This window comes from Aplysia californica, unplaced genomic scaffold (genome assembly GCF_000002075.1).
Source record: "Aplysia californica isolate F4 #8 unplaced genomic scaffold, AplCal3.0 scaffold00677, whole genome shotgun sequence".
Lineage (NCBI taxonomy): Eukaryota > Metazoa > Mollusca > Gastropoda > Aplysiida > Aplysiidae > Aplysia > Aplysia californica.
Genome location: NW_004797947.1, coordinates 197,122 through 219,428, shown reverse-complemented (window position 1 = coordinate 219,428; position 22,307 = coordinate 197,122). Strand labels below are relative to the sequence as shown.

At 41.5% G+C, this 22,307-nt stretch overlaps 1 protein-coding gene across 2 annotated transcripts in view; it reads left to right on the top strand.

Annotated features, from left to right (window-relative positions):
* The window catches only part of LOC101846247, a 30,912-nt gene that overhangs the window by 7,609 nt on the left and 996 nt on the right, over positions 1–22,307 (top strand). The window contains exons 1-5 of one of the 2 annotated variants that reach the window (XM_005108308.3): positions 2,645–2,765; positions 13,105–13,216; positions 13,650–13,738; positions 14,212–14,328; positions 19,450–19,506. In XM_005108308.3, the coding sequence (XP_005108365.1) occupies positions 2,691–2,765; positions 13,105–13,216; positions 13,650–13,738; positions 14,212–14,328; positions 19,450–19,506 (450 nt within the window). In that variant the 5' untranslated portion in view covers positions 2,645–2,690. Of the gene's footprint in view, positions 1–2,644; positions 2,766–13,104; positions 13,217–13,649; positions 13,739–14,211; positions 14,329–19,449; positions 19,507–22,307 lie in introns of those variants that run through there. The other variant, XM_035972397.1, reaches the window with a different exon arrangement.

The following is a 22,307-nucleotide window of genomic DNA, read 5'->3' as shown; positions in this document are numbered from 1 at the left end:
GGACTTAGAAAAGGTCGGAAGAGCTTCAGTGCATCTCTAAGCTGGGCGTAATTGGCAACCTGATTGATCAGCCCAAACCAATTACGGATATCCGTTGTGCTTGTAGGGATGGGAAAGGACTTGATTGCATCGAGGTACTTTGGCAGCGGGAGGATTTTGTCTTCTGATATCCTGAATCCGGCGAAGTCAACATCTCTTTGTGCAAACTGGAACTTGTCTGGGTTGAGGACTATGCCAGCTGCTCCACATGTGGATAGGAGATCAATGGTCCTCCACCAATGTGCATCAAGGTTGTCGTCATAGTGACATGTGCCATCTACGCATCGCTCCTTTCTCTCGAAGTTTGACAGGATCGCATCAAACCATCTGTTGTATCCATCCCCTGAAGAAAGGAAACCCTGTGGTGCGCGAGTGTACCTCCATCTCCCAAATGGGGTTACGAAAGTAGTGAGGTGTCTGTCATCTTCTCTTAGTGGAACACTGTGGTAGCCATTCCAAGCATCAGTGACAAACTTCCATGTCTTACCAGGGATGCGCCTCGCAAGGGGAAAAGGGGCTTCTGCTGAAAAGGTTTCTCGTTTGCAGAATTTATTGAGGGGGGAGAGATCGACTGTTCTTCTTGGGCTGCCATCGTGTTTCCTTGTGACTACCATGTGGTGGCACCAAGTAACTGGCTCTCCGAAGGGGACCTTCTCTATTACCCCCAAAGCTTCATCCCGCACCAGGTCTTTATGGACCTGCTCTTACCAGTGAAGGGGTATGGGTGCTGCAGTGTGGCAGGCTTTGGGTTTGGCAGTCTCCTCAACATGTATTTCTACAGGGGGTCCTGTCATGCAAGGCAAGGGCCTGTGAGGGCATGTGTTGAAGGTGGACTTACTGTACCTCTCCAGCAGCCAATCACGCATCTTCTCATTGTTCTCCGGTATAGGACCAAAAGTAAAAGGCAGTGAAGTGGGTCTTTCGGGTAGGACTCACGACAGTGATGGCCGCCCAAGGCACTATTAAAGATGAAATCATCATGAAGAAAGACTTCTCAGTGTAGTTCATTTATTATAAACGGTAGATGATGATTTCATCTGTGAACACGGATTAACAGGGACAATGAATGATACAGACTCTGAAATAATATGGAGTACACCACATTTAACATACAGAGAACATGAACTAATATCATATAAACAAACAACCATACTACACAGATGGTCAGTGTAGTGTAGTGTGGGTGTGAAATCTCATGTCTGCCCGTGAGACTGAGACTGAGAGTGCTCGAGTAGCGAGCCACTACGGAAACTTTCCTGTGACTGTGTAGCCAGAAGCCAGAGGTGTGAAATTAGTAATTGACCAATGCCTGCCGCCCTGATCGTACAGCCAGCCGAGAAAAGAGTTCCTCGAATCATTAGTTACAATGATGGCAGTGAGGGGTGGCATTGGTGGGTGGGGCTAAGGGTGGAAGCAAAGGAGATGTTCAAACGTTTCTGTTTTCAATTGGTCAGTGGTACTAGGAAAGGCAAGCACTGGTGGTAATAGGAAGTACTGACAATGTCATTATCACTATCAGACAGGATAGCAATTGAGAGGTGTGAAATTTTGACCCCTGCTTGCCGATCAGACAAGCAATCCTTGATCCCACCGGCTGGACCTTTAAACGCCCCTAGATTTAGATCTAGATATATATTAGATCTAGATTTCTAGATCTATTCCTTCCATTCCATCATCATGAACATCATGATGATACTTCCACCCACGGCCCACGGACACGGAACTGACTGTGATCTTTCTAATCTAGAGATCTCGCTCGATCAAAAGGGGGGGGGGGCTTATGGCATGCTTCTATCACTTCCAGAAGTTTGAAATCAATCCACTGCACTTGGCACAATACCTATACCTTTTAGAGTCGACCTGGCCCGGACAAAATCACAGGTTTTCAATCAAAAGTGACATGACATCGGATTACATTTTTCAAGTTTACCGGCGTTGGCACGTTCCCCAGATTTTGCCAGATCTTCCAGTCAACGTGAAGAACTTTCGGTATTTGTCGGGGGGAAGGGGGAAGGGGGAAGGAACTAGATCTAGATCAAGAATCTAGATCTAATCTAGATCTAGAATCTAGATATAGATATAGATCTAGAAATTGGAGGAATTTAAATTTTTTTCTAAACAGATTTCCTTTTATTTTCAGCTGCTAGCCTACATTGATAAAATCCGAGAAGATTCGTTTCTAGATCTAGTATCTTTGGTCTAACTGTAGGCCTAGGCCGTACAATACCCCTTGCGCCTGGACGTATTCCAGGGAAAAGAAGACATTCTTAAACCGCCAAGGGGTTTACCCTTAACAGGCAGGTTTTAGAATTTTTGCGGGGTAAAAAAAAGAGGGGGGCTGGTAACCACGTTGAGAATGACAATAACATTCAGTTAAAGTTAAAGGTTTTGAAGAAGTTTGTGAACTTTTGTAACATTGTGAAAGAGGGACGAATGTACTGTACATGCACTTTAATTTTTCTCAAAGGGGTTATTGGAGGGGGCATAATAAGCATTAAAACAATAATATTGTCTGACATCAGTAAAATTGTGCTTATTATGACACTTTTGCGGATTATATCGGAGATTTGAGATTCACCGGAAGTGTTACCTGACTTGATTCACTTGAAGAGAAATTTAGGTCAACCTATATGGGCAGGTGAAACACAAACATGGGGCTCTTGTTCAGACGCTGTTTCTGTTGGAAACTGAGAACCGCAACTTTTGTTAATTTTATCACCATCACAGTAAGTGGAAAAGTTGTTCATTAAATGTATAATGGTTTTAATTAAAGGAATCACAAACGACTCCCTTGAATAAGCCGAACTAAAGTTCAGCAATGTTTCACACTGTCATTCTCTCACTCTGGCGGTTCAATTTTTTTCCTCACTTCCTTGTTTAGATGAAAATCACAAAATGACCAAGAGAACCCAGTCCAATCAGTCATAGAAGCGCTACGCGTGCTCTTTGTAGATCTAGATGTAGATCTATATACTTTTGTGTATTTGATGTGTTAAAAATTGGATTGTGATTCATAGGTGTTTTTTATGGCAAAATGAGATTTGATGAGAGAGGCTAATATTCGGACTCGAGTCCGAATAGACAAAAATTATAGGCAGGCACTATTTCTCCGAACGTTCGGGAAAATAAAGCTAGGCACTATTTCTCCGATCGTTCGGGAAAATAAAGCTAGGCACTATTTCACCGAACGTTCGGGAAAATAAAGCTGGGTACTATTTCTCCGAACACTCTGAAATCACATCCTTTCCCGCAAATTTCGGATATTATAGATATATCTATAATTATAGTATAGGCCTACCAAAGATTGTTCGAATACAATATGGTTCAATTGGTCCGAAAAATGTCAGCAGTAAATATTTATCTCTTTGACTACCAAGGGGTTTTCCGCGCTGTGACCAAGGCATTTCTTAGTTTTAGAATTTCAGAAGTACCCCTGTTCTTCTTTTGTGTCTGATGGGCATAATTTCATCGGGAAGTCAGACATGTTATATACCAAAATGAAGGTAATTGAATGTAGAATATTTTTAATCTAATAAAAAAATTGAAAAAAATCATAAATCCAAACAAACATGGGAGGTAAGTGAACACAAGGTGAAAAAAATATAAAAATAAACAAAATATTTCCAACTTACATTTCTCACAGTGTATAGCTGCTAAATCCAATCACTTCATGACTTAGTCATACTGAAGTATAGATCTATATCCAATTGTCTCTAACTGGGCCAAGTTTCATGCACAATGGTCAAGTATATACAAAGTTGTCACACTTTTGGTGAAATCACTCACAATGAAAAAAAAGAGAAAAAAACGCTGCACACAAGCCCCTCTTTGCGAATCTTCAATCTCATCGCTGTCGCTGCTGTCCGACTCAGGTCTAACTTCATCACCTCCTACATCACTATCGGAAAGTACTGACAGTTCCCCATCAAACTTTTCCAGGGCTTTTGAAGCAGAAAAACGTTGTGACGGGGGGGAACCTGATGGGTTATCAGCCATTTTTCCGTTGCTATGCGTGTAAATTAATTCGAGCAACATAGGGCGGGTCAAAAAAACAATTAAAAATGCCCAAAAAACAGCACAAAAAAAACAATAAAGGCGCTAAATTCCTTCACTTGTTGACTGATGTATGGTATGATTTTTTTATACTCAAGTAGGATAACTCTGTTCGCAAAAGGTGCGCTTTTGTGAAGAGGGCGCCACCGAATTTTGAGGACACTTTTTTAATTGGCTCAAAGAGAGAAGTGGCCCATCTTGTTATGTACTATCTTTGTCAATATCTACGTACACGGTAACCAGCAACCGGGCGCGTAACCCCAGTGTCTACGTACACGGTAACCGGGTATCTTGTTTTGTGGGCGGGTGCTTGAGCTAGGTGCACGGTAACTGCTTCGCTCCCTTCGTGACCTTGACCCTTTTCCTGTTTCACTCCGCTTTTTATGTCCCAAAACCACGAAAATTATCCCAATCTACTCCCCGTCATCTTTCCTAGTTTAGTTTAGTTTTAGCAGAGGTTTTACGGCACTCGCAACTGCATAAGGTCATAATCATATGAGCGCCAGAGAATTAGAGGTGTTACAAGAGAGTAACAAACATAAAAAAGAAGAAGGTGAGATAAGGACAATAGATGTTTAATAGGAAAGAAGGAGCAAACCACACCAGAGCACCCACCCGCCAACCACCCACGTCATCTTTCCTTAGGGAGGGCAAAATTCAGTGACACTGAAAATCTGCTAATCTGGAACAGAAAGCTAAAATATAGATGTTCACAATACATGTAATACTATCACGAGAGAACGAGACTCAGAAAACACGCGAGAGGGGGGGAGAGAGAGAGAGAGAGAGAGATTTTTTTTAAAGTATGCACTTGATCAGCCCCCCCCCCCCCGACTGTACCTTTAAAAAAAATCAATAACCCCCCCCATTCCTGAACCCTATACTTCGCGCAGCGCACACTTTGAATGGACTTTAGTGGCCCCATGCGATCACTGCTACTCACAATGTGATGCGAAGGTACAGGTTCATTGACCGGTCACGATGTCGAGCCCGACAAGACGCTTGTGTCACTTTCTTTTTTTTTTTCAGCAAGTGAAAGCACAGGACAATTATTTATCTGGGTGGTAACGAAGCGAAAGTAGATCGAGCTTCGGTACCAGGCATACACTTACGCTTGCCGCCAAAGCGCCATGTTCATACCAAAAACTATCTTTTGTTTTCGTTAGAGTTAGAACTTGCAACACAATAAGTTCATATAAGTGCCGAAGATTAGAGGTGTTAGTGTTACAAGAGAGTAACAAACACAAAAAGAAGGAAAAGAAAGATAAGGATGACAGATGTTGGAAAGAAGGAGCAGACCACACAAGAGTACCCACCAACCACCCACTAATACTATCTTTACACACACCACACTTACAATCACACACAAAAATACTTTAACACACAGAGAGAGAGAGACAGATTGAGACAGAGAGTGAGAGAATAGAGAGAGAGAGAGGGGAAAAGTAAAAGAGATAGAGTGAGAGATGGGAAAAGTAAAAGGGATAGAGAGAGGAGAGAAAGAAAGAGAGAGAGAGAGAGAGAGAGATAGGGTGTGTGTGTCTGTGTGTGCGTATGTGTGTGTGTTTGTATGTGTGTGTGTGTGTGTGAGAGAGAGAGAGAGTGAGAGAAGAGAGAGAGAGAGGGGGGGGGAGTAAAAGAGAAAGAGAGAGATAAAGAGAGAGAGACAGTGTATGTGTGGGTGTGCGTATGTGTGTGTGTGTTTGTATGTGTGTGTGTGTGTGTTTGTGTGTGTGTGTGTGGGAGAGAGAGAGTGAGAGAAGAGAGAGAGTGAGAGAAGAGAGAGAGAAATTGAGACAGAGAGAGAGAGAGAAATTGAATTGAGAGAGACAGTGAGAGAATAGAGAGAGAGGGGGGGGAAAAGTAAAAGAGATAGAGTGAGAGATGGGAAAAGTAAAAGAGATAGAAAGGGAGGAGAGAAAGAAAGAGAGAGAGAGATAGTGTGTGTGGGTGTGTGTGTCTGTGTGTGCGTATGTGTGTGTGAGAGAGAGAGAGTGAGAGAAGAGAGAGAGAGAGAAAGATTGAGACAGAGAGTGAGAGAAGAGAGAGAGAGAGAAAGATTGAGACAGAGAGTGAGAGAAGAGAGAGAGAGAGAAAGATTGAGACAGAGAGTGAGAGAAGAGAGAGAGAGAGAAAGATTGAGACAGAGAGTGAGAGAAGAGAGAGAGAGAGAAAGATTGAGACAGAGAGTGAGAGAAGAGAGAGAGAGAGAAAGATTGAGACAGAGAGTGAGAGAAGAGAGAGAGAGAGAAAGATTGAGACAGAGAGTGAGAGAAGAGAGAGAGAGAGGGGGGGAGGGGACGTAAAAGAGAGAGAGAGGAGAGAAAGAAAGAGAGAGAGAGATAGTGGCTGAGTGAACTATCTCTTGGATCTTCCGGTTACCGTGTACGTAGACACTCCGTAGATTTCAATGTGTTATTTTAGAGCGTACGTTCCACCAAAACAGATTACATGTACTGACACTGGAAGGCCCCTTAATGTATGTGATTCCATAATTTACATGTAATATCTTGTACTTTGTTTTAAAATTACGCACATTTAGGGTTAAAACAGCCAATCTTCTTCGGACAGGTGGACTCACGCCTTTATTTGTTAATTTTTGTGGTTGTTTATGGGCTGTTCTAATTTTGATTTCATTCGGTTGTGAAACCTTTCTTTTTCACGTTTTTACACTCATCTAAAAATCCCTAGACTAGCTCTTGAAAATTGAAATAGATATAGAGACCTAAAATTTTGCTCCTGTGTGTGTGTGTGTGCATGTGTGAGTGTGTCGTAGTAAGTGTGTAAGTGGAGAGTGAGGAGCGTTTGTGTGTTTGTTTTTCGGGCTTTATTTCAGCCTTTATTCGGTAACAGTTCAACGTATACAAAAATAGAAACACAGGGTCCATTCACTCCAGGGCTCATGAGTCGTTCTTCTCTTACAGTTTCACTCACTCATTCAATTTCCGTGTTCTCTCCCGCGGCTCATCCCTGTCCGCATGACTTTCACACCCCGCCCCCTCCCTCCAGGCACACACAAAGAAAATCTCACTCATTCCCTTGCACCCTGCGAACCATGGACAATAATATTTGCAAAACACTGTCTTACCCGCATTCCTTTCGTTCGTGAGCTGTGGGCCAGGCCAGGGGAGTCGGTGTCGTCGTCTTGTAGTTGCTGTCGCCTGTGGATACACTCGTACATTCTTCCTTTCACCTGCTCTGTCACTCACACTGTCTCTCCATCCACAGCTCAGCTCGTCATACGTTCAAAAGTTGCCCACTGATCATGTTTAGTTAGTGTGTGTGTGCATGATGGTGGTGGGCATTACAGAAGGTTGTCTGTAGGCGGGCTTGCCATGCGGTGTTCCTTCCCAGACCAGAGGCAGAATGAAAGTTGGCGCCGAACTCTCGCAATAAATAGGCCAAAAAAATCACGAGACCGGAAGCCGGAAACCATTCAGAGAAATAAAGTTCGGCACTATTTCTCCGAACGTTCGGACTCTGAATTGAGTCCAGCATGACGTCCGTTCCAAAATATTTCCAGCATTTATGAAAATTTTTCCGATTAGAGTAGCGACGGGGTTGTGCAACAGGGGCGTCAGCGCGCCAAATCTGTGGTATGAAACAATTAAGACGTGCCAGAGTATTCTCGCGTTTATCAACACCCGACAGCATCCTTTCCTGTGGCAGGATATCCTTGGTTGTTCGATATGGTTGTTTTCCTGCTCATACACGGAGGTCAGTTATTTCAAGGCTTCCTGAATACGTATTCTAACAGTGCATCGACCTGCTGTTGTAAGGCTGTCAATGCCTTTTATGAAGATGTGTATACTTGTACTTGTACTACACACAAAACAGTGTGTTGTGCGTGTAGCATCAGTACTAAGCAAAGCACAGAGCCGCTCAGCCTCTCTGAGGGGAAGGATGGGGGTAGGCGAGCAGTGCCGACATGGCGTCTGGACGGAAACAGCTACGACGGGATTCACCAAGTCAGGGCAGTTTCCCTACAACCCTGACGTTGTCCTCACAAGTGACAAGCTGAACCCAGCTGCACCTTCACAAGGTCCCCTGCCCTTACCCTTCACTTGTCACCTGCCTCTTCTGCCTCTGCTCCTTCCACGATGTCACAAACTCGTCGTCATCGACTCAAGGAAATATATGCTCCATGAACTTTAAGCTTGGGGAGAAGAAGGTGGACCTGTACCCCAAAATCGACCCCGACTACAACATGTGGTCCAGTCTGATGGACAATATTGAACTACTGGCTCCTCCGCTCCCACAGCCATCAGCAAGAGCCTTGGAACCTCAGACCCCCTCCAGGGAGATGACCATCGACAAGGTTCTCACATGATCGCCATGTTTTTAAAGAACAAGGCCGTTAGAAAGCCTCAGCCACCTGTGGCACTGTCCATCAGTGGAAATGACGATAAGAGAGAGATGATACTCTCGAAGAAGAGGAAGGCGGAAGAAGAACAGGAGCAGAAGGAAGAGAGGAAGAAACAAAGGGAGCAGAGAAAGGTGGAACAGCTAGCACAAGCTGATAACAAGAAGGAATGCCAAAAAGAAGAAAAAACAAAGGGAGTAGGCAAATCGAAGGAGAAAGAGGAGGAGAAGAAGAGGGCCGACGATAGCAGACGAAATTTGCTTCTCATCAGTTATTATGCGGTTACCTCCCCTCTCACCGGAGACTGGCAAGGTCACTTTTTATGCTTAGGGTAGCGCAGACTACCTCCTCTACTCTATAGATTCTAATAACAATCGAGGCGTGAGCTTTAATATCCAGTCACTAGATCTAAATACGATCTAGATCTTGATCTGATCTAAACTGGCCCTCCCTGTTTCATGAGTATGAATAGAACAACCGAACTGAGTTGACCTTGCCAGTTAATCATGTGGACCGATGAGACTGGGGATAGCGATCATGCTCTCTTGGCTCGCTGGGGGAAGAGGTGTTGGGAAGCGGCCGCTGCTGTCTGTTTTGTGCAATGTGATAAAAAAAAAAAAATAATTACAGAAAAACTATAACACACAACAAAATTAAATTTAACATGCCGAAAGATAAATGGTGGTGGAAGTAATGATGATGCTGTCGTGGTGGTGGAAACACCCTGAGTTGTCGACTACCGTGTACTTAGACACCTCCATTGGATAGATCTAATGAGAGTGCAGTCTTTTGACTTTTGATACAATTACACAATCCTAGTAGGTAATTCTAGTTCAAATTCTGGTTTTACGTAAAATCCCCGGACGACAATAATATTATGTAACCTCCTTACACTCCCATAACTCTCTTAGAAGCTGAGTCTCAATAAATAAACATTTTTTTCGGACCGCAGTCCGAATAGATAGAAATAATATACGGACCCGAGTCCAAATAGAGCTAGCCAAAGCTAAAGACAAAGACAGAGGGCTGTTGTTTATTCTCACCCATGGTGAAAATAAAAATATGGCTGTTGCTATGCTAGGGGCACGTACCATTCCCGAACTCTGCCCTGTTAGGGACGCGTACGCTTTCCCAGCACTGGATTGTGGGATGCATACGGTAGATTCTACGCTTCAACAACACTGCACTGATAGTTTTAGGGACTCCTGAACATGCTGCCACAGCTCTACAGAATTATTGACCCGAATTTGTGACATCGACGTCACGGTAGTTCCAAAGATTCTGTACTACCAAGATGTTTCAATTGCCCTAGATCTTTCTCGCGTCCAGGCGTGACCTTGTCTTAGCGTGTAGCGCCCCGTGATACTAGTGTAAACAAACGTCCCAGCGCTCTTCGGTTGAAGTTGAAAATGTGCAATTTTGTTTGCAGGCAGAGGGGGGGGGGGGAGAAGGGGGAGATGAGAGAGAGAGAGAGAGAGAGAGAGAGAGAGAGAGAAGGGGGGTAGAAAGAGAGAGAGAGGGGAGAGGGAGAAAAAGAAAGAGAGGGAAAGAGAAGGGGGGTAGAAAGAGGGAGAGAAGAGTTTAGTTTTAGTAAGTGTTTTACGGCATGTGCAACACAGTAAGGTCATATAAGTGCCGAAGATTAGAGATGTTACAAGAAAGAGAGTAACAAACACAAAAAAGAAGGAGGGGAGATAAAGACGATAGATGTTTGATAGGAAAGAAGGAGGGGAGATAAAGACGATAGATGTTTGATAGGAAAGAAGAAGCAACCACACCAGAGCACCCGCCAACCACCACAGAGAGAGAGGAGGGAGCAAAATAGAGGGGCAGACAGGGGGGGGGGGGAAAGAAAGGTCCTAGGCCTATGGTGCCCGAAACAAAATAAAAAGGGCCGAAATGGAAAAACCGGGTGAGAATACTAGGCTGTCGTTATTCTCACCCGGGGTGAGAACAGTATCCATGATATCCATTTTATCCTCACCCTAGGTGAGAATAATCGCTGTGAAGACAGAGACTGAAAGTCCCATTTGATCCCTGGAAAGATTACAGTCATTCGTAACTATATATTGTTCACTTTAGTTTGTCCATGACAGTGTTTTAAAAAAATTTAGCTCCTATATATATTAATTTACCTGCTTGATATAGAATCTAGATGGTGGCGAAACTTTGCTTGGCACTTCTGTAACTAGACTAGGCCGGTGACCAAACAAAAATATTTTTTCATAAAATCCTGATCGATCCAGTAGGCCTAATAAAAAACGTTTTTCTCTATGGGCCCTAGCCTACATTTAATTTATAAAACCCTTTTCTTACCCATACTGGCCTTCCCATCATGTTACCATTCCGGCTTTCCCGCTGTAGAGCCATACCGACGTTTACCGGCCTGACACACCTGCGTTTAGTGCAGTATCGTTTTGGCTTATTATTGCTTTTTCGACTGCCACTACAGTCATGACTAATTAATCATACTCTTTGTAATATATCCATGCCAGCGAGTTTGGCGGTTCATTAATATTGATAAGACGGCACATCTCAAAAGTGCACCTGCCAAAACATAGCCCACAGTAGGGAATCTAAAATTAAACGCAATAGACTGTGCTCTATTCTTTGCCACAATTTTGTGAGCCCCGGAGCAATGCAGCGAAGTGCCCAGGTGAATTGTGATTAGTTCATTGTCTTGCCGCTATTTTAAGTGATTCTTTGACCGTGAACCTGAGGGAGGTGAACGTGACATATCTAAGTCACCATCCTATGAGTTGTGCTTTTGAACGGTTTTGTAGTGGAGTGGTGAGAGGTATTTCTTGAGTGTTCAGTTCCAATGCAAGATGAATGAAATTGATGTTTAGCTAACAAACAGATCAAGTTCTAGATGTCAAAGCCACAAGTAAAAAGAATGAAAATAAAGCACGAGGTCCTCCCTCACCTACCCAAAGATCCTAAAATTATACACCATCTCATTTACTATGCCCTTGATTATCTTCAATCTGCGATAGCTTAATTGTGCATGCCCATTTTTTAGCCCCACGAGCCGCCCCTGAGCATGCATCAGAATAACATTGAGTACGTATCTAGCTTAGGATTATTATTGTTTATATTGCTGCTTATTTATATTATGCTTGTGATTGTAAGCCTACGTGTGTGTACATGTGTGTGTGTGTACACGTGGTGAAACACCAAACCAATGTTCCAGGATCTGGACAATACAGTTGAACTCTGATTCAACGAGCTCGGATTCAACGAGATTAGATGGATTCCCCGGGTTTTTTTTCTTCTTTAAAATCAATAAAAATAACGCGGATTCAACTAGCACTTAAATCAGCGAGCTTGGATTCAACGAGGTCGCTTCCAGGGTGAACAGCCCCCGCAGATGTGGCTTCGCTCATTTTTCTCCCACAACGAACTTTATCTATTCCCGGAAACCATCCACTGCACCTGCAACGTGAACCAATATATTCACTTACTCGATTGCATGCGACCAATAAGCGGCCTTTTTCATACCAACACATGCGTTGTTGGCTCGCGCACGTGTCTACTCTAGCGTGTGTTGGGGTCGAATGGGCGGCCTGCACATGTGTGACTGTGTGTGTGTGTCGGGGGGGGGGGGGGGGGCACTACTGGTCCGGACGTTGAACGTCGCTGATACAAACGTGTCACGGTCTTTTTTTCCCATCGGCAACTGATCATCATTGCAATGATAAGCAAGTCTTGACGTAGATATCTACGTAATAAATTGTGCACTGATCTATGGAATCAAAAGTTGCCGTAGGCTAGGCTCTACACAGCAACACAAGTTTTTGGTAAACAATCAAGATGACACAGACGTGTGCATTTGAACGAATCAATCTTTTTTTTTACACGGCTCATAATATGCAGGCATTTCAGGCGCTACTTGTGGCTTCTTTTTATACATTACTTGCTCAGTGCCTGTAATTATCTACACAAAACCTCGTGTTTGCTATAACGAACACTCGGATTCAACGAGATTTTAGGTCAGGCCCGGCGACCTCGTTGAATCCGAGTTCCACTGTAAAGATGTATCTTATCTTATCTTATATATATTATTATATATATATATATATACACAAAAGTATGGGAGGTAGAAATGCTGAAGCCAAGAGAAAAGCCGGCAAGTTTTGTACATCCACAAGGGAAATTGAAGTTTTTGAATGCTGAAAATGTGACGAATTCTTCTGTCAGAATTGGTCTCGTTCATTGGCTTTTGCAGAAGCCACAAGTCATCTTAATCTTTATTTCTTCTATTTCGCTTAAAAGAAATATTCTACTAAGCTGACACATTGCTCATTTTCAAACTTGAGACTCTTAACATCTGTCAACTGGCACAGAGAATTCTACTTTTTCTATTCTTTTGAATGACTAATTGTATAATGAAAGACTCTTAACATAGCCCCCCCCCCCCCTCTCTCTCTCTCTCTCTCTCTCTCTCTCTCTCTCTCTCTCTCTCTCTCTCTCTCTCTCTCTCTCTCTCTCTCTCTCTCTCTCTCTCTCTCTCTCTCTCTCTCTCTCTCTCTCTCTCTCTCAATATATATATTATGACTTGGTTCATATAAATTAAATTTTTTGTTTAATATGTGTATAATTACCTTTTCATTTACATAATTCTTGTTTTGTTTTTTTCTTCATTTAAGATTCTTTCCTTTGGAGCATTGCTACTTCGGCTGCTAGATCTTGGTGCTTATGAGACAAACTTTGAAATCAGTCAAGGTTTCAGATGGAATTGGAAGTCTCATCAATATGAGGGTAAGTTAGTTTATCGTTCGAGGTTGAATTCCTAAAGCTGAACAGTAGTGGCTAAGTAAAATTCTGTTACCATAGAGTTGATATCTCTCTTTTAGATATATGTATGGTACCAGTTTAAGAGCATATTTTGTGCCTTTAATCAACGTTTTTAGTCAAATTCACTTTGAGATTTTTAATTATATGGATACAAAAAGTGTTTAGCCAAAAAACAAAAATGCGATAAGAACTTCCGAACTGGCAGAAAAAATGCCTGTTACTTCGGTTTCATTATTTTTACGTACACCTGATTTCACCCAGATGCCTCACACACACGTGTATTAGTGTATATATATGTATATAATATATATATATATATATAATCAAATAAAGATTTCCTGAAACTTTCTGCTGTGTGAGTACAAGAGTTTTATTTGTATTTCCCATCTTTCCTCAGCTTTCTTGGCCAGTGACATCATTGTGAATGTCTGCCATTTGATAATCATTCTGTTCACCTTGTACATGATCTATGTGGTCACCATGAGTGTGAGTACTTGACTCAACATTTGGATATGCTACTTTTTTTTTTTTTCTTGTGCAGAAATGAAAACTGCTTATCAAACCACTTGTCCTGTTTTCTATTTGATATGTGTCCCATTTGTCAATTACCATACATTTAATTTTTAACAGATTGTTGTCATATTGTGAAAAAATGTTAGTTTTTTAAAATGCATTTAGTACCGGCAGAAAGAGTAGTTTCGTCTTAGAAATATTTTTTTAAGCATATGAATGTGATTGTCGCTAATCTGCTAGTCAGTTTGAACTCTGTAAAATCCCATTCTGTACTGATCTGTTAAAAGAAATGTTCGAATTTTCTACTAATTTTATTTTTTTATTTTTCGAGTGGATTCAAACTTGACAGTATAATGAATGTGCCCTCAGCAGTATAGAATTTCCTTTCCTTTCAATGTTGTCTAACTCAGGTTCATTGAGCAATTCTTTAATTCTTCTATTCCCAGCATTTTGTGTTGTACATGGAGACTATGAGAGCCTACACCTACACCTTCATCATGTACACTTTCATCGAGTTCTGCTTCTCAGTGTTCGAGTTCTCATTCTACGGGCTGAACACTTTTGTAAGTTGAATTTTTTATTGAAATTATGTTGGCTTATCTGTAGAGTGGTGTACATATCAATGTCATTTAAATTGATTCTTTCTTTAAAATGCTGTTTCTTAAAATTATGGGAATAAATATACAGTCGAACCTGTCATGCTGGAACCCTGTCCAAGATGGCAATTTGTCATGACGGAATCTCCCCTGTCCCCCCTTAATAAATTCTTCTTAATACATCTGTCTGCAACAGAAATTTTACAGCTCAGAAATGGTCAGAGAAGTTTTTTCTTTTCGAGGGGTTTTGACCTGTCTAAAGTAGAAATTGCTTTGCCCTCTGTGTTCTGAGTCGAACAAAAAAAAGGCCAGACTAAGTTTGGTAGCGCCGGCTCTTACTTTTATGTCCGACAAGGAAGATTGGAAGTCCTGCAGTTTGGAGGTAGGTGTTACCCCACCAGTCTGAGCCCTGGGTGGTCCCGATCTTCGGGTTTGTGAGCATGGGAAATCTGTCTGATACTTGTCGTTACAGAAATCAAGTGTCGTGCAGGCACAGAAACTTTCATAGGTAGCCTTGATCGTACAGCCAGCTGAGACAAGAGTCACCTGAATCATTGCTACATGCCAGGGAGGGGTAGATTTGTTGATTATTCTTTTTACTTGGATGCAGACCTGCCACTCGTCCCTATTGTAATCGGGTATCCCGATTTTTTGCCCCAAATCTCAAGCATCCCAATTTTCCCGATTTCGATCATGTTTATCCTTATTTTTTGTTCCTGTCTGTTGCGCCGGATTTTCTGAAAACTTACTCTGTCTTCTTCTCTTTCGCGGAAAGCACCCTTTGAACGTTTTGTCAATAGGGACTTGGAGCATTATATTCCAAAATATCGATGCGGGATTAAGTAGTTGACTCGCCTTAAGTTGTGTTTGATCAGAATCCTCCGATGATAGGTTGCAGTTGCGACATACAGATAATCGATAGTAATTCATAGTTCTGTTGTTTTTTTTTCAAAACAGGCCTATAGTCTGAGGTCTAGTAACCGCGCTTTCACATCAAACACTCTGACGAGCAACAGTTGTTCTAACCCTTACACAACTTTACTGAACTGAGTAGACTAACACTCGGTTCTTATTGCTTTGGTCTGAGAAAGCAAATGAAGGATAAGAACAGATTTGTTAGTACAATTGGTCGGTCGGCCGTTGTCGTTAGCCTAGAACAACTGTCGCTCGTTCGAGTGTTTGGTGTGAACATGCAGTTAGTCGGACCCGTCAGTAAAAGTGTTTCAGTTCAATCGCACATTCGCTTCGCGTGGCTTGACATTGTCTTCGCCTTCTGAGTTCTACGTGTGTTGGGGACCGTCCGTTCATGCACACTGGTTGAACTATGGAAGTATCTTTCGAGAGTTATTGGTTTGGTGGGGGGAGGGGGGAGTAGACATGTGGATTCGGAGTGCTTGACGTGATGATTCAGGGTTTTTTTAAAATTATTATAACACACACGCACACACAGAGAGCATGTATATTTATTGACACACCTGGAAAATATTTAGGTCAGTTTGGCAGTCAGCTTGGTGATTTGCGGTTGATCCCGTTTCTTTTTCCCCCTGAGATCCTGATTTTGAGATTTCATAGGGTGGTAGGTCTGTGGATGGGTTGGACGAAGGGTGGCAACAAAGGAGACATTCAACCATTTTTGTTCCTATCTAGTCAAACAGTAGTCCTCGTGAGATGCAAGCACTGGAGGCAATGGATTAGATAGACAAGTACTTTATGAGTCACGACGCAGTGGATTCAGGCGCTCGTCAGTTTTGGGGCATATGGAGTTCATGGGTCTCAATATTCCGCTATTTAGCGGATTTCCGCTACCGCCATTTCCTCCTCTAAACTCCGCTACCGCGACAGCGGGTCAATCAGAAAGCGAGTTGCTGGGAGCAGATTGACTGCCAGGCCTGGGGAATTACCCGGGAATTTGGAAAACAAAATCGCTGAGTGGCGGGAAAATAATAAAAGATCTCGAATATTATTTGAAAACCAAATCCGATAACGTCTTTAAGTTCATTTTTGCCGGTCGCGATTGTGATATTAATTCGGCTTTTCCCAGTCTGAGAGTACGTTTCACGCGAACAGTCGGCTATGGCGGCAAGCGGAATTGTATGTGACACTGAAGCTCGACCGGAAAATCAAGATCTCAGAAATTTATCTGTAAAAGTCTGAATACGCAATATTTGTAACATGCAGGTTCTGCATTACAAACGTGGTGTCGCCATGAAAATAATGTTCGTCACTGTGCTGTCGCTTGTGGGGGCAAAACAAAACAAAAAAAGAAAAGAAAGTTATACAAGCGTCTTGTCGGGCTCATCATTGCAAAGATAGTAAATAACAAGATGGGCCACTCAGCCAAAAAAGTGTCCGCAGGAAGTATGCTCTTTGCTTCAGATGGCGCTGCAGTCTGTTTTGAAGGTCTCTTTCGTTTTTCCAGAAGAAGAATAGGAATAGCACCTCCTTGCGTGCGCAGATCGACTGCTGTTCATCAGCAGTTCGGGTTCTTTCAGTGCGGCATTTTAGTTTTTTTTTATTTTAATGACCTCTCGCCTTTCATTCTAAAGTCAAATTAAACGAAGAAAACAATCACCCTTTCCTCCGGAAGAGGTTTTTTGTCAGCGTAACCATTTTAAAAAAGCGTTCTTCCGAAATTCATTCAAAAACTTGCTAGTTTCACTTTGATTTTTTAAACTCAAGTAGAGTAACTCTGTTCGCTAAAGGTGCGCTGTTGCGAAGAGGGCGCCACCGAATTTTGAGGACACTTTTTTAATTGGCTCAAAGAGAGAAGTGGTCCCTCTTGTTATGTAGACTCTTTGATCATTGTGACCGGTCAATGAACCTGCGCGCGTTCTGAGCGCTGTGAAGTACAGGACTCCAGAATGGGGGGGGTTTTAAAGATACACTCTGGGGAAGGGGGGGGGTGGCTGGACGCAACACCAGAGGACAAAAAAGAAAAGAAATTGGAAGCAAATTTTAATATTTAGAATTTTGATTACTACTACAGCTCTCTGCAAAGTAAAGTGCGCATTAGTGCATGCCTTGTGTATAATCGGGAACCGCCATAACTACTTGTAAACGTGTAAATGAACTTAGGGCAGGGGCCTAAGTGTTCACGTTTCATTGGATGGGTGACAGTAAATTATGTCTCTATATTTAGCTTTTTGTTCAAGATTTGCAGATTTTCAGTGTCACTGCATCTTGTCCTCCCACAGTTCTTACACCTCTCACACTGAATAGGTTTACTTGAGCTATTCAAGTTATTACTCTACTTTGAGTTTGAGCATTAATTTTGTCTTTCATGTTTATTAAATGAATCATTACACCCAGACTGGTTCATGACAGTCGATATTCTGGTTCTAGGCCTTTTCCCAGGCTCAAACCGAGATTCATTTTTATATAGTTTATATAAATGCAGGGGAATATGATGAAGGTAAAATATAAATAAGTTGCACAAGACCACAGTGCGCCTCCACTTTCTGTACGTAATCAAGATTATAAATATTTGGTAAGTGACTCTTATTTGAAATTATCTTCCAAACCCTCAAACTGGTATGAAATAACCTTGCTTTGATAAATTGATGGTTTTTATTTCAACATTCCAGGGTCCCACAGTATAATAATAATAGTGGGTGTCTCACGAAAATAGGCTTCTGTCACGATCACGCGGAAAGTTCCTCCTTTTAAAAAATTCTGAGTTGAGACCCATGGGAGTTATTGATATCGTATTAAAGCCTGTCCATTTGCCTTGCATTTGATGAAAAAAAATATCCATTTATCTCAGATTCAAGTCAAGATATTGGTGATTGGAGGGTGTGGGGGTTGCCTGGTTTCAGAGGTAAAATTAGTGAGAAAATGGCCACCACAAGTTGAGTTATTTCCTTAGTTTGAGTGTCAGGGGAAACTGAAAATTGACATTTAATCAACGCTTTTCAGTAAATTCCACACTGAAATGTGTTCTTTAATGGGCAGAAAAGGTGTTTAGCCCAAAAACAAAGTTTCAATAAAAAATATTCCCAAACCTGCTAAAAAATTCCAGTTTCTTGACTTTCATTATTTTGACGTGCGTCTGATTTCACCTCGCTGCCTCACATATACCTTTCTCTCTTTAGCCTTGAAATCCAAAGTTGATTTTACTGTTTGCTGTCATAAAAATGATGGTCTGAGGTCATTCCTAGTCCTAGCCTTCTGGATAATTATATTTTTGTCCGTCTTATGATACAAGTTCTTCCGAAGCAATCCGAAAATAATTGATCTGTCTTGATAGTTGTTTGATAAAACAAGGAATAACTTCAAAGGACAATTGTAGTGGGCTGAAAATATAACTTTGTTTGAAAGTACTTGCACAAACACCTGATCAACAGCAACTAAAATACCCTCAGAGATTGTCTTCTTATTCTTTAACTCTTTCACTACCAGGGGGGAGGGGGGGTTCCCTCACCTGGACCGGGCCCTATCTGTGACCTACTTTCTGATTCAGCCTTCCTTTGGACAAATTAAAGATTTTTTAGTTCAGTTTTCAATATTAACAACATGTCTTGAAAATATGAAAATAAAGTGGAAACAATTACCTCTATCAACATGTCGCTAAAACTGATCATTTTTCTGTCTGAGATTTCAGATTAGATTATTACAAAAGTAGGTGTGGGTTTGAAGCAGGAAGTGGCGAGCCATGAAACACTGCTCGCGGTCCAGCATTGGGGGTTAACACCAGCCGTGAAGCACTGCTCGCAGTAGAGAAATGGTTAATGTGTTTTACTTTGGTTACAGTTTGGCACTGATCGGTAGATTGCTTATTTCATATTGTGTATAGAATTTGGGACTCTTTTCTGTGGTTCATTTGAAGATAGTTTCAGGAGTAATATCATGTGTTAAATAATTTTTTTATTTCTACTGATTCATGGTTATCCACTGCCACTTTTATCAATGGGTCTTCTTTGATTATTTTTTTTTATCCATAACACATTTGGATATCATGCCAGAATTAATTATTTGTCATTTGTGTTCCTAAATTTAGCCACAAATTGGGCTTACACATATATTCATTGGTGTGCCCTGAATTTCCTGTTGTTCTAACTTTTTCTTATTTCTTTTTTTTTTTTACTTCAGAGACTGGCATTTGTGGTGTTCATTTGGCTCTACTGGTTGGCTCGCACAATAGCCCATGTGAGTATATTAAGTTTGTCTTCTCTTTTCAATCTGATAGGTATGTGACTTCAAGAGTTTTTGGGGTTGGGTTGTTTTTTTCCCTTGCTCTTTGAAGCTTGTTACTTGATAAACTGTTAAGGGGCCTCGATACTTACGGGACAACATTTTTAACTAAAGACAAACTGATACAACTTTGGTCACAGGCAGTAAGTATGAGACAAAAGATTCATGTTCAACTGTTGACACACTCGATTACGTAAGCTGTTGGCGTGGAAATGGCGACCATCTTAAAAATTGAAGAGACAATTTTTTGGTCTCCACCATTTCTACAGTTTTTAACTTTTTATAATTCTGTGACTTGCAAAATGTCACAAATAAATAGGTGCTTGCAGCTGACTATTTTGATTTTTTATACTATACTTACAAAGTATCCAAAATTGTTCTCAAATTTAGGGATATTGAATTTGGTCTTTAACTCACTTGCGACTGGGCCCTTTCACCAGTCACAAGCGTTGAAGACTGGCGTTTTGGGGGGGTATTTCAATAAATCACCACAACTCTCAGAATTACCCTATTGTAATCATTTTTTGACACAGTAAAGTAACATTCAAGCTTAATCTAATACAAAAAACTAAAGTTGTCTAAGTCTAATACTTTAATTTGTATGATTTTTTTTTAAATTGGCATGAATTTGATTTTCGAAAAATTTCCAGAGACGTGACAAGTAGAATGAAATTCACTGCAACAACAAAAATACAAGTTCAAAGTGTTCTGGTTTGATTTGTATACATGTGCAAGTGTTTGGTGGAAATATAAAAGCTGGTCTGTGAATTGATTCAGACCCATACACTGAATTACATGAGACAGATGTACGGCACGACGTTGTGATTTCGTTGCGCGAAAAACAACACCGGTACTAGTGCTAGATCTAGCCCTAGAACTACGACTCGGGCCGTGTTCGGGTACATATCCAGGATCCTAACTATTAGACACATCATATTCTGAGACACTAGAACTAGTAAAACGCACAGAAGTATAGAAAACGGCGAAATTATGTGATTCTTGTTCATGCGACTTCTTCGACCGTCACTACGACGCGACTGTCGGATTACTATGAGCTGTATAGAAAAAAACAAAGCGCGAGTTCCGGTCTGTTCAATCCCAGTTGGGGTCACTGTCCTTCACCTTCAATAACTTAAAAACTACCGGCCCCAGAGATACGAAACGAAGTCTAAGTAGCTCAGGCTTGGCCAAACAAGGGTATGAGGCGGGTCTCGCGATCCGTGCGTGATTTGTAGAGCGAAAAAAAAAATCCAAAGTTGGTCACGCAGGGCTTGTGAGACCCGTCGCGAGCGTCATGGCGGGGGTCACGCAACTGTTGTGTGACCCGTCTGAAGTGAGTTAAAAATATTTTTAGCATGAAAAAAAAATTGTTAAAAAAATTCTAAGGCAAAACATACGAAACTAACCAGCCCACTACAAGTACAAACTATTTCTCTTACTACATGCCAAATTTCAAGTCTATGTGTTTGAAAATGTTAAAATGGTGGAGGAAAAAAAATGGCATATGCCAGCAAAAAGTGGTGAAAAAGTGTGTTTTGTGAAAAACAAGGTTAAACATCAAAATTCTTAGTAAACAACATAGAACCAAGTAAAATTAAATTCTGTTAATGTTACTCACTCAGTGACTAGTGTCAATAAAATCTAGACTGAATGGGGGATCGGAAAATACCAAAAGTAAAAAGTGCCCAGAGTGAGTGAAAATCGGTCCTCGAGGCCCTTATAGATTTTGGTGGGGGGGGGGTTGGAATGATGGTTTTTACCCACAAAAATCACAGTTGACCCTTCTAAATAAAGCGTTATGCAATTATATTGAACCTGTAGAGAAGTACAAATCACCCTGCCTACTTGATCACTCTTTTTTCTGTGCTGTCCAGCAACAGTTTTCTCAAATGGATCTCTGGCTAAGGTTATGAACTGTGTATTATGGAATGCAATCCTCTTTCCAAGTAATAGTAATTCAGTCAGTACCGGGGGGGGGGGGGGATATTGTTGTTTTATAGCAAATCCAGTAAATTTGTCTCTTTACTGAGTAAATGACTGGCTTTACCACCCATAATAGTGAACATTTTTAGTAACTTTGTACATTTTACGACGGAGATTCTGTCACCTCTATGAAATGTGATCAATTTTAGCTAACATTTTTTGTGGGGAAAAAATGTTGCTGGAGGCTGTAAATATAGTTGGGCACAGATAACACGAACACTCAAAACCTAAAATCACAGACAATTCATACAATTTGCCTTTACCAGACTGAATAGAAATATTTTTTTTGTGTTGGGAACACTGTTTTCTCAAATGCCAATACTTATTTGTCGAACAGCTCGTCTTGAAAAACTCAATCAAATTTTTCCTCACAATTGTCTCAAATTCAGTTGTTAGCTCAATAGAAAACAACACACCCATCGTCTTTGAGAGTCGAGAGTATCAGATTACATAAGCTCACCAGGCTCACTCCAGCACAGCCTCATATACACGCTGCATCATAGTACTTTACCAGTAGTGTACAAAGGGCATTCGAATTTCTTTGAATCTGGTCATGTGAGGGTGAGTGCTGGGGTATTATCGAAAACAGACAATGCGGCTCTGCATTGGGCCTCATTGTGTGTGCCGACCTGCCTCTCATCCTGATTTAATCGGGGTATATCCTGATTTGTGCCACAAATCTCAAGCATTGCGATTTCGGTCGGATATGTTCCGATTTTTTTTGTTCTTTCAGTTGCACCGCGTTTTTCGAAAAACTTACTCCGCCTTCATAT